This window comes from Nycticebus coucang, chromosome 14 (genome assembly GCF_027406575.1).
Source record: "Nycticebus coucang isolate mNycCou1 chromosome 14, mNycCou1.pri, whole genome shotgun sequence".
NCBI lineage: Eukaryota > Metazoa > Chordata > Mammalia > Primates > Lorisidae > Nycticebus > Nycticebus coucang.
The window spans coordinates 56,807,442-56,819,651 of NC_069793.1; the positions used below are offsets into that span (position 1 = coordinate 56,807,442).

General features: G+C 38.9%; 1 protein-coding gene across 1 annotated transcript; it reads left to right on the forward strand.

Moving 5' to 3' along the window:
• LOC128565906 (olfactory receptor 10A3-like) lies at positions 1-945 on the forward strand. Its single transcript, XM_053562697.1, has one exon. The coding sequence runs from the start codon at positions 1-3 to the stop codon at positions 943-945; it is 945 nt and encodes a 314-aa protein (XP_053418672.1).
• The last annotated feature ends 11,265 nt before the right edge of the window (positions 946-12,210 follow it).

Below are 12,210 nucleotides of genomic sequence, written 5' to 3' on the forward strand. Positions count from 1 at the left end.
ATGAAAAAGCAAAATCAAAGCTCTGTGGTTGAATTCACTCTCCTGGGCTTTTCTACTTTTCCTGAACTCCAAGAACAGCTCTTTGGGGTTTTCTTGGTTATTCACCTGGTGACCCTGATGGGAAATGCCATTATTATAGTTGCCATCTCCCTGGACAAGAGCCTCCACGTTCCCATGTACCTGTTCCTCCTGAACTTATCTGTGGTGGAAGTGAGTTTCAGTGTGGTCATCATGCCTGAAATGCTGGTGGTCCTCTCCACTGAGAAAACTGTGATGTCTTTTGCGAGTTGTTTTACACAGATGTATTTCATTCTTCTTTTTGGTGGGACAGAATGTTTTCTCCTGGGGGCAATGGCTTATGACCGATTTGCTGCAATTTGCCATCCTCTGAGCTATCCAGTGCTCATGAACAAAAGAGTTTTTATAAAATTAGTAATATTCTCGTGGGGTTTAGCAATCATGGGAGCTATTGTGCAGACCACATGGGTATTTAGTTTTCCCTTTTGTGGCCCCAACGAAATTAATCATATATCTTGTGAAACTCCAGCAGTGCTAGACCTTGCATGTGCAGACACATTTGTGTTTGAAATATATGCCTTCATAGCTACTATTTTGATTGTTATGATTCCTTTCTTGTTGATACTTTTGTCTTACATTCAAATTCTTTATGCCATCCTGAAGATGCCATCAACCACTGGGAGGCAAAAGGCCTTTTCCACCTGTGCCTCTCATCTCACATCTGTGATCCTTTTCTATGGCACAGCCAACATGACTTATTTGCAGCCAAAATCTGGCTACTCAGCAGAAACCAAGAAACTGATATCATTGGCCTACTCACTGCTTACACCTCTGCTGAATCCACTTATCTACAGTTTGCGCAATAGTGAGATGAAAAGGGCTTTGATAAAAATATGGCAAAGAAATGTGTTGTTACATATGGTCTGACTATGTTTGGGAAGCCATATGATATTTGGCTAGTAACCTGTTGTCCTTTAATTAAGTTTAAGGAGTGGTGAAAACATTGTTGATGTGAATGTGTTTGATTTCAGTTCTGCATGTTTGACTGTGCATCAGGGGATCTCTCCCTTTCAATAAATTTCTGTGTCACTTGTTTTCAATAAATACATATATTTTCATAACATATACTACAGTATATGAATACACTTCTCTATTAAGAACTTCCATCATTACTGGATTATTGTCATTAAGACCATGCTTGAATAGACACTTTGTTTTATATGTTCATGTGTCCTGATGTCTGTACATCTGTGTGATAAATTTGTTAACATGAGACCAATGAGATAAAGCGTATGTGTGCTTATACATTTTAGTAGCTATTGCAGAATTACTTTTCAAGATGACTGTAGCTGCTTCATACTGACCTGAAGTCTACTGTGCTTTGGTAATAAGTTACATCTTTAAGATACCAACAAATAGAGTGATGACGTTTTTATTTCAGGAATGAAAATCTGTTCCATAAATAAATAAAATATGTGCATCTGGGCTAATTTGTCTTTGTTGCTCCAGAAGAGGAGATTCCTATGATGCTTGTGAATAAAGAAGCCAAAGGAAAAAAGAGTTAGTGGCTGTTGTTTCAGATCTCTTTCCAGTGCAACAACTTTGAGTTCTTGAAATTGTGCTTTACTCACTTACCTTTTGGAGGTGGAGCAAGACGGCAGCCGAGTAACAGCTTCCTTGCATCTGGGCACCGTGAGTCTGGGGAGATAGGACTCCAGGCATCTCTGGCTGGTGGGATCTGCCTATCATCACCCCTGAGAGGATACAGGGAGTCAGTGAGAGACTTCTGGACACCAAGAGGAGGACTAAAACAGTGGAAAAACGGCAAGTGGTCGCGTGTGTTCAATCCATCTAAACCCGCCCGCAACTGTAAGTTCAGTAGCAGCGAGACTGCAAACCAGAAAGGCCTTACCTGTGAACTGTTTTGGTGTCTTTGGACTTGGCACTGAGCTGAACTGCCTTGGGGAGAGCCTGAGCAGGAGTGCGGAGAACTTTGGCTTTTGTCTAGGGCCCCAGTCTGAGCCGCTGAGCCAGACGGAGCTAATAGTGTTTGGTGGTGGGTCACACAGATCCATTGTCAGTGATCTGCCCCGGCAAGCTCCGCCCTCAGGGTCGCAGAGCTAGAAACGGGTGGGAGCTGGTAACCCAGTGACCAAGTAGCCTAAGGGTGGGGTCTGAGCCACCTTGCAGACCTAACCCTCAGGGGCAGAGTGAGACCAGTTTTGGCACACTGGGTAAGTGGATAGCCACTTCAGCAGTGATTCCAGCAACAAGCACTTCCCTGGGAAAGCTTCTGCTCAGCAAGTGAACAAGTTCAAAGTGCCTTTTAAGTGGGCTGAAGAGAGATTTAGGGTGTCTACCTGCTGGGGTTTGAGAAACTAGCAGCCTCCAGTCATATCAGAACTGTGATTAACATCTCATACCCCAGAAGACCACGTGTTGCCCAGACAATATTCAATAACATATACATACTGCTTTGTTTTTGGTTGTGTGTTTTTTTTTTTTTGGTTTTGTTGTTTTTTTTTTGTTTATTTTGATATTGTTGATTGTTGTTCCCCCCCTCATTGTTTTGTTTTTTAAGTTCAACCTTTTCCATACAGATCCTTTTTCTTTCTCAACTTTTCTAGTTTAATTATAATTTCCCATTGCTGCCTATTTCAATAATTAGAACTTCATTTTTGTTAGTGTTTCTACCGCTATTATTTGGTTTTCCACCCAATTTTATCCTGTAAAGTTTTCTGATTGCTTGTTTTGGTTTGATTTATAGCATTTTTGTCTTTCCTCTCTACTTGGTGGAGGTGGGGTACTGTCTCTGATCAGGTTAGCAAAGAGCTGCTGACCTCAAGGGAACCACCCACTGGGCACCCCCAGAAGGTGGTTTTTTCTTTAAGGTTGTATCAAAGTACCCTACGGTACACTTATATTGTTCTGTCTCTCCCTTTCTGTGCCTCTTTTCTTTTTGTCAATATTCCTTTTACCCACCCCCTCTCCTTTCTCTATTTTTCTTATCACTCGGTCCTCCTTTCTTTCATCCCTTTTTGCTCTTCAACCTTCTCACACTTCTGGTCCTGTAACACTTAGTCCACAGGCATGAGAACTTAAAGAGCAAGAGGAAGTGAAAGGAAAATTAGGGCAAGGAAACAGATACAAGAAATCACTCATGAGGAAGAATCAGCAGAAAACTCCAGGCAACATGAAGAATCCATCCAGAACAACCCCGCCAAGGGACCATGAGGTAGCTACTGCAGAGGATTCCACCTATAAAGAAATGTTAGGAATGACAGAAAGGGAATTTAGAATACACATGTTGAAAACAATGAAAGAAATGATGGAAACAATGAAGGAAACTGCTAATAAAGTGGGAATTAACCAAAAGGAAATCTAAAAACAGAATCAAATAAGAGATGAACAATATGAAGAATATAAAAAGGATATAGCACAGCTGAAGGAACTGAAACAGTCAATCAGAGAACTTAAAGATACAATGGAAAGTATCAGCAACAGGTTAGACCATGCAGAAGAAAGAATTTCAGAGGTAGAAGACAAAGTTTTTGAGATAACTCAGATAGTAAAAGAGGCAGAAAAGAAGAGAGAGAAAGCACAACGTTCACTGTCAGAATTATGGGACTTTATGAAGCATTCCAACATACGAGTTATAGGAATTCCAGAAGGGGGAGAAGAATGCCCCAGAGGAATGGAAGCCATACTAGAGAATATTATAAAAGAAAATTTCCCAAATATCACCAAAGATTCTGACACACTGCTTTCAGAGGGATATCGGACCCCAGGTCGCCTCAACTCTAACCGAGCTTCTCCAAGACACATTGTGATGAACCTGTCCAAAGTCAAGACAAAAGAAAAGATTCTACAAGCTGCCAGGAGTAAGCACCAGTTGACCTACAGGAGCAAATCCATTAGAGTGATGGCAGACTTCTCTAATGAAATTTTCCAAGCAAGAAGACAATGGTCATCTACCTTTAATCTACTTAAACAAAACAGTTTCCAGCCCAGAATTCTGTACCCTGCTAAGCTAAGCTTCAAAATTGACGGAGAAATCAAATCATTTACGGATATACAAACATTGAGGAAATTCGCCACAACAAGACCAGCTCTACAGGAAATACTTTAACCTGTTCTGCACACTGACCACCACAATGGATCAGCAGCAAAGTAACGACTCAGAAATTAAAGGACAGAACCTAACCTCCACACTGATGCAAAAGATAAAACTAAGCAATGGACGCTCACCAAATTAGACGAATAGAATACTACCACACTTATCAATTATCTCAATAAATGTTAATGGCTTGAATTCCCCACTGAAGAGACATGGATTGGCTGACTGGATTAAAAAACACAAGCCATCCATTTGCTGTCTGCAAGAAACACACCTGGCTTCAAAAGACAAATTAAAGCTCTGAGTCAAGGGTTGGAAGAGAATTTTTCAGGCAAATGGAATTCAGAAGAAAAGAGGAGTTGCAATCTTAGTTTCAGATGCATGTGGATTTAAAGCAACTAAAGTCAAAAAAGACAAAGATGGTCACTTTATATTGGTCAAGGGAAAAATACAACAAGAAGACATTTCATTCTAAATATTTATGCACCCAATTTAAATGCTCCCAGATTCTTGAAACAGACCTTACTCAGTCTGAGCAACATGATATCTGATAATACCATAATAACAGGCGACCTTAACATTCCTCTTACAGAGCTGGACAGATCCTCTAAACAGAAATTAAACAAGGATATAAGAGATATAAATGAGACCCTAGAACAACTGTGCTTGATAGACGCATATAGAACACTCCATCCCAAAGATAAAGAATTTACATTCTTCTCATCACCCCATGGAACATTCTCCAAAATTGATCATATCCTGGGACACAAAACAAATATCAACAGAATCAAAAGAATTGAAATTTTACCTTGTATCTTCTCAGACCATAAGGCACTAAAGGAGGAACTCAACTCTAACAAAAATTCTTGACCCCACCCAAAGGCTTGGAAATTAAACAATCTTCTGCTGAATAACAGATGGGTGCAGGAAGAAATAAAACAGGAAATCATTAACTTCCTTGAGCATAACAACAATGAAGACACCAGCTACCAAAACCTGTGGGATACTGCAAAAGCAGTTTTGAGAGGAAAATTCATCGCTTTAGATGCCTACATTCAAAAAACAGAAAGAGAGCACATCAACAATCTCACAAGAGATCTTATGGAATTGGAAAAAGAAGAACAATCTAAGCCTAAACTCAGTAGAAGAAAAGAAATATCCAAAATCAAATCAGAGATCAATGAAATTGAAAACAAAAGAATCATTCAGAAAATTAATGAAACAAGGAATTGGTTCTTCGAAAAAAGAACAATTGGCCAGACTAACGAGGAATAGAAAAGTAAAATCTCTAGTAACCTAAATCAGAAATGATAAAGGGGAGATAACAACTGATCCCACATAGATACAAGAGATCATCTCTGAATACAACCAGAAACTCTATGCCCAGAAATTTGACAATGTGAAAGAAATGGATCAATATTTGGAATCACACCCTCTCCCTAGACTCAGCCAGGAAGAAATAGAGCTCCTGAACAGAACAATTTCAAGCACTGAGATCAAAGAAACAATAAAAAATCTTCCAACCGAAAAATGCCCTGGTCCAGATGGCTTCACTCCAGAATTCTATCAAACGTTCAAGGAAGAGCTGATTCCTGAACTGCAGAAATTATTCCAAAAAATTGAGGAAGAAGGAATATTCCCAACACATTCTATGAAGCAAACATCAACCTGATACCAAAACCAGGAAAAGACCCAAACAAAAAAGAGAATTTCAGACCAATCTCACTCATGAATATAGATGCAAAAATTCTCAACAAAATTCTAGCCAATAGATTACAGCTTATCATCAAAAAATCATTCATCATGATCAAGTAGGCTTCATCCCAGGGATGCAAGGCTGGTTTAACATACGCAAGTCTATAAACGTTATCCACCATATTAACAGAGGCAAAAATAAAGATCACATGATCCTCTCAATAGATGCAGAAAAAGCATTTGATAAAATCCAGCATCCTTTTCTAATTAGAACACTGAAGAGTACAGGCATAGGTGGCACATTTCTAAAACTGATTGAAGCTATCTATGACAAACCCACAGCTAATATTTTACTGAATGGAGTAAAACTGAAAGCTTTTCCTCTTAGAACTGGAACCAGACAAGGTTGTCCTCTGTCACCTTTACTATTCAACATAGTGCTGGAAGTTCTAGCCAACACAAGTAGGCAAGACAAGGAAATAAAGGGAATCCAAATGGGATCAGAGGAGGTCAAACTCTCCCTCTTTGCTGACGACATGATCTTATACTTAGAGAACCCTAAAGACTCAACCACAAGACTCCTAGAAGTCATCAAAAAATACAGTAATGTTTCAGGATATAAAATCAATGTCCACAAGTCAGTAGCCTTTGTGTACACCAATAACAGTCAAGATGAGAAGCTAATTAAGGACACAACTCCCTTCACCATACTTTCAAAGAAAATGAAATACCTAGGAATATACCGAACGAAGGAGGTGAAGGACCTCTATAAAGAAAACTATGAAATCCTCAGAAAGGAAATAGCAGAGGATATTAACAAATGGAAGAACATACCATGCTCACGGATGGGAAGAATCAACATTGTTAAAATGTCTATACTTCCCAAAGCAATCTACTTATTCAATGCCATTCCTATCAAAATACCAACATCATACTTTCAAGATTTGGAAAAAATGATTCTGTGTTTTGTATGGAACCGGAAAAAACCCCGTATAGCTAAGGCAGTTCTCTGTAACAAAAATAAAGCTGGGGGCATCACCATACCAGATTTAAATCTGTACTACAAAGCCATAGTGCTCAAGACAGCATGGTACTGGCACAAAAACAGAGACATAGACACTTGGAATCGAATTGAACACCAAGAAATGAAACTAACATCTTACAACCACCTAATCTTTGATAAACCAAACAAGAACATACCTTGGGGGAAAGACTCCCTATTCAATAAATGCCATTGAGAGAACTGGATGTCTACATGTAAAAGACTGAAACTGGACCCACACCTTTCCCCACTCATAAAAATTTATTCAAGATGGATAAAGGACTTAAATTTAAGGCATGAAACAATAAAAATCCTCCAAGAAAGCATAGGAAAAACACTGGAAGATATTGGCCTGGGGAAAGACTTCATGAAGAAGACTGCCATGGCAATTGCAACAACAACAAAAATAAACAAATGGGACTTCATTAAACTGAAAAGCTTCTGTACAGCTAAGGAGACAATAACCAAAGCAAAGAGACAACCTACACAATGGGAAAGGATATTTGCATATTTTCAATCAGACAGAAGCTTGATAACTAGGATCTATAGAGAACTCAAATTAATCCACATGAAAAAAGCCAGGCAAGAGACATGAATAGAACTTTCTCTAAAGATGACAGACGAATGGCTAACAAACACATGAAAAAATGTTCATACTTTACATCCTTTGTATTAACCTGGATGGACGTGGAAGACATTATTCTTAGTAAAGCATCACAAGAATGGAGAAGCATGAATCCTATGTACTCAATTTTGATATGAGGACAATTAATGACAATTATGGTTAAGGGGGGGGGACAGAAAGAGGGAAGGAGGAAGGGGGGTGGGGCCTTGGAGTGTCTCACACTTTATGGGGGCAAGAGATGATTGTAAGAGGGACTTTACCAAACAATTGCAATCAGTGTAACCTGGCTTATTGTACCCTCAATGAATCAACAACAACAACAACAACAACAACAACAACAACAAATATATATATATGTGTGCATCTATGTTGGAGGCCCACCCTGGTTCTACTTCATGGACTCACATAGATTGTAATCCAAAAGTGTTTTTTTTCTGGGTATTTTCCCAAATATTCATCCAATGTTGGTGACCAGAGAACTACATGGAAATTTTCCTGAAATTTCACTTCATAATATTTTTTCATTTACAGATCATTGTAGTAGAGACTTGTTAAATTTCCATTTGTAGGCCAATGTGCCCCAGACCGTCATTTAATAAAGAATGAATGATGCAATTTTTGGTTGTTTATTGTGGGGAACAAATGTCATTAGTTACTTGTGCCTATTTTTTATGATACTTGAGCCAGTTCACTAATTTGGTGACCTTTTCCAAAATGAATAATTTTACCTGTCACAGCAATTAAACATTTCATGCTTAGAGAACAGAATGATAGGAGAATGAAGACGGTCACGTAGAACAGTTTTGTGTGGTAAAGTATGGAGGTCCTTCGGGCCAATCAAATTGATCACAAGTTATTTCCTAATGCTAAGCTCCAGATGCTGTATGCATGACTTAAGAGACAGGAAAAAAGCTAATGCAGAATCTTTCCCAACTGAGAACTTTGTATCAGTCTGAAATGTGTCACTTAACCTGAAATAAAAGACTGCTTGGACGTTCTTTGTGATTCTTCATTGATCATTTCATGGTTGACGTTGAAGTACACCTTGTAGATCCCACCTCTCTTCTTTCCATTCTAAGGGGCTCATTAGCTTGACCTGTCTTCATATATTGAAATGTGCAAAGTGTTTAATGTTTTATTGCCACATTTGATAATAAGTTCAATGAGGACAGTGACTCTAAGAATTTTTTCCCACTGTGTACCACCTGTTTAACAGAGCGCCTGGGACAAAGTAGGTGCTTGATGAATACTTTTTCATTATTAAAAAGAGAGTGGTCTGAGGCAAGATGTTAGCTTCTTAAGAGTTGGGAGCAGACTCGGGATATTGGACAGGCACAGGACTCAAAGAGAACTACTCAATATCTCCTCCTTGAGAATAAAAGTGTTATGTTCTTTTCATGAGAATTTCATCCCTGCTTTTAAGAGACAGGGATATAGTCAAAGCAAAGAAAAAGAAAGAAGCAAACAGCATGAAGTTCAGGAAAGACAGTTATTTTCTTGTACCTATTATCTTTCAAATGCCTTTAACTTAAATAGTCAATACGTTAGACTAGCCTAATTTCATTGCTTTCTGAATCAGGTGAAATAATTTTTTTTTTCTTTTTAGACAGGATCTTGCTTTGTCACAGAGGCTGGAGTACAGTGATACCATCTTAGCTCACTGCATCCTCAAACTCCTGGGCTCAAGTGATCCTCCTGCCTCAGCCTCCTGAGTAGCTGTCTCTACAGGTCCACACCACGAGGCTCCCCTAATTAAAACAAAGTTGTTTTAAAGATACATGTTGTCACTCTGTTGTCCAGGCTCGAATTGAAATTAAAACAGAGATAGTTGTGCCTCACACCCAGAGTGTCTATTACGGGCATTGGAATGGTCGTCGTATTACTCTTGCCATCCCGAATGCCACCAAAATCTCTTCTTTTATATTCAGTTAAAAAAAAAAGTCATTGGGGGTCAGATAAGATGAGTAGCAAGGGTGTTCCAATACAGTTACTCGTGAGCTAGTGCATTGTCTCGATTCAAGAGCCATGAGTTGTTGGCCAAGACTTTCAGTTAAGGTTTTTGTTTCTCTATTGATGTTTACTTGGTCTATTATGGTTCTTACAGTCAACCAATGACTTTGACATCTAATATGACACATTTTTGCAATGTTTTCATCAGTTCTGTTCTTTACTGGCCACTCTGACATCTCTTCATCAGTGAGCCTTTCTCTCCTTTGAGAAAAACTATTTTTTGTTTTTTTGCTGTTTTTGTCCAGGGCTGGGTTTGAACCCACCACCTCCAGCATATAGGGCCAGTGCCCTACTCCTTTGAGGCACAGGCGCCGCCCTGAGAAAAACTTTTAATCCATTTGTACACTGTTGTTTTCTTCATAGCATTATCCCATAAACTTTGACTACCATGTCCCTAACTTCACCTCCACTCTTGCCAAGTTTAATGAGAAATTTACAATGCTTATTACTATAGAGCAAGTTCTGACATCTTGCAATTGCACACGAATGCATTCAATAGTAATGAATACCGCTTAGCAAGACACTGCCACAGAAGGATATGAACACACCTGTGAGACACTAATATAGTAATGTTGTGTATCCCTACTGAGTTCTTTGTACAGTGCTGCCAAGGTAAGCACGTGGTGGCAAGTTTGTTAACTTAATTATCAGACCTCAAACATGCCCTGTTTTTAGCATATTTTTAGCTTGTTATAAGACTTAAGCTTTCCTTTATTACCTTTGAGTTTTTGGGGCAGTTCTTCTTAATCTTTTTTTTATCTTTTAAAAAATTTTTATTTATTTATTTTTATTGTTAAATCATAGCTGTGTAGATTTGTGCAGTCAAGGGGTACAATGTGCTGGTTTCATATACAATGTGAAATATTCTCATCAAACTGTTCAACGTAGCCTTCATGGCATTTTCTTAGTTATTATATGTAGACATGTGTATTCTGCATTTAGTAGGTTTCACCTGTACCCATTCTAAGATGCACCGTAGGTGTGGCCCCACCCATTACCCTCCCTTCACCCTGACATCCCCCTCCCTTCCCCTCCCTTGGCCCCTTCCCTATATTCTTGTGCTACAGTTGGGTTATAGCCTTCATCTGAAAGCTATAAATTAGCTTCATAGTAGGGCTGAGTACATTGGATACTTTTTCTTCCATTCTTGAGATACTTCGCTATGAAGAATATGTTCCAGCTCCATCCATGTAAGCATGAAAGAGGTAAAGTCTCCATCTTTCTTTAAGGCTGCACAATATTCCATGGTATACATGTACTACAATTTGCTAGTCCATTTGTGGGTGGATGGGCACTTGGGCTTCTTCCATGACTTAGCAATTATGAATTGGGCTGCAATAAACATCTTGGTACAGATGTCTTTGTTATATTGGGATTTTTGGTCTTCTGGGTAAAGGAATTATAGGATCAAATGGTAAAGGAATTATAGGATCAAATGGTAGGTCTATTTTTATTTTTTTATTATTAAATCATAGCTGTATACATTAATGTGATTGTGGGGCACCATACCCTGGTTTTGTAGATCGTTAGACACATGCTCATCACACTGGTTGACATAGCCTTCAAGGCACCATCTCCATTATTGTGCTAAGACATTTACATTCCACATTTACTAAGTTTCACATATACCCTTGCAAGATGCACCACAGATGTAATCCCACCAATCCCCCTCCCTCTGCCTACCTCCCCGCTCCCTCCCCTTCCTTTCTCCCTTCCCCCTATTCTTAGGTTGTAACTGGGTTATAGCTTTCATGTGAAAGCCATAAATTAGTTTCATACTAGGGCTGAGTACATTGGATACCTTTTCTTCCATTCTTGAGATACCTTACTAAGAAGAATATGTTCCAGCTCCATCAATGTAAACATGAAAGAGGTAAAGTCTCCATCTTTCTTTACGACTGCATAATATTCCATGGTGTACATATACCACAATTTATTAATCCATTCATGGATCGATGGGCACTTGGGCTTTTTCCATGACTTAGCAATTATGAATAGGGCTGCAATAAACATTCTGGTAGAAATATCTTTGTTATGATGTGATTTTGGTCTTCTGGGTATATGCCTCTTTTAGGAATTGTAGGATCGAATGGCAGGTCTATTTTTAGATCTCTAAGTATTCTTCAAACATCCTTCCAAAAGGAATGTATTAGTGTGCATTCCCACCAGTAGTGTAGAAGTGTTCCCTTTTCTCCACATCCACGCCAACATCTCTGGTTTTGGGATTTTGTTAGGTGGGCTACTCTTACTGGGGTTAGGTGATATCTCAAAGTAGTTTTGATTTGCATTTCTCTGATGATTAGAGATGATGAGCTTTTTTTCATGTGTTGTAGATCGTGCGTCTGTCTTCTTTAGAGAAGTTTCTCTTCAAGTCCTTTGCCCACCCTGAGATGGAATCACTTGTTCTTTTCTTGCTTATACATTTGAGTTGTCTGTGGATTCTGGTTATTAAACCTTTATTGGAGGTATAACCTGCATATATTTTCTCCCATTCTGAGAGCTGTCTGCTTGGTTTACTTACTATGTTCTTGGCTGTGCAGAAGCTTTTTAGTTTGATCAAGTCCCAGTAATGTATTTTTGATACTGCTTCGATTGCCTGGGGTGTCCTCCTCATAAAATATTCACCCAGGCCGATTCCTTCAAGAGTTTTCCCTGCACTTTCTTCAAGTATTTTTATAGTTTCATCTCTTAAGTTTAAATCTT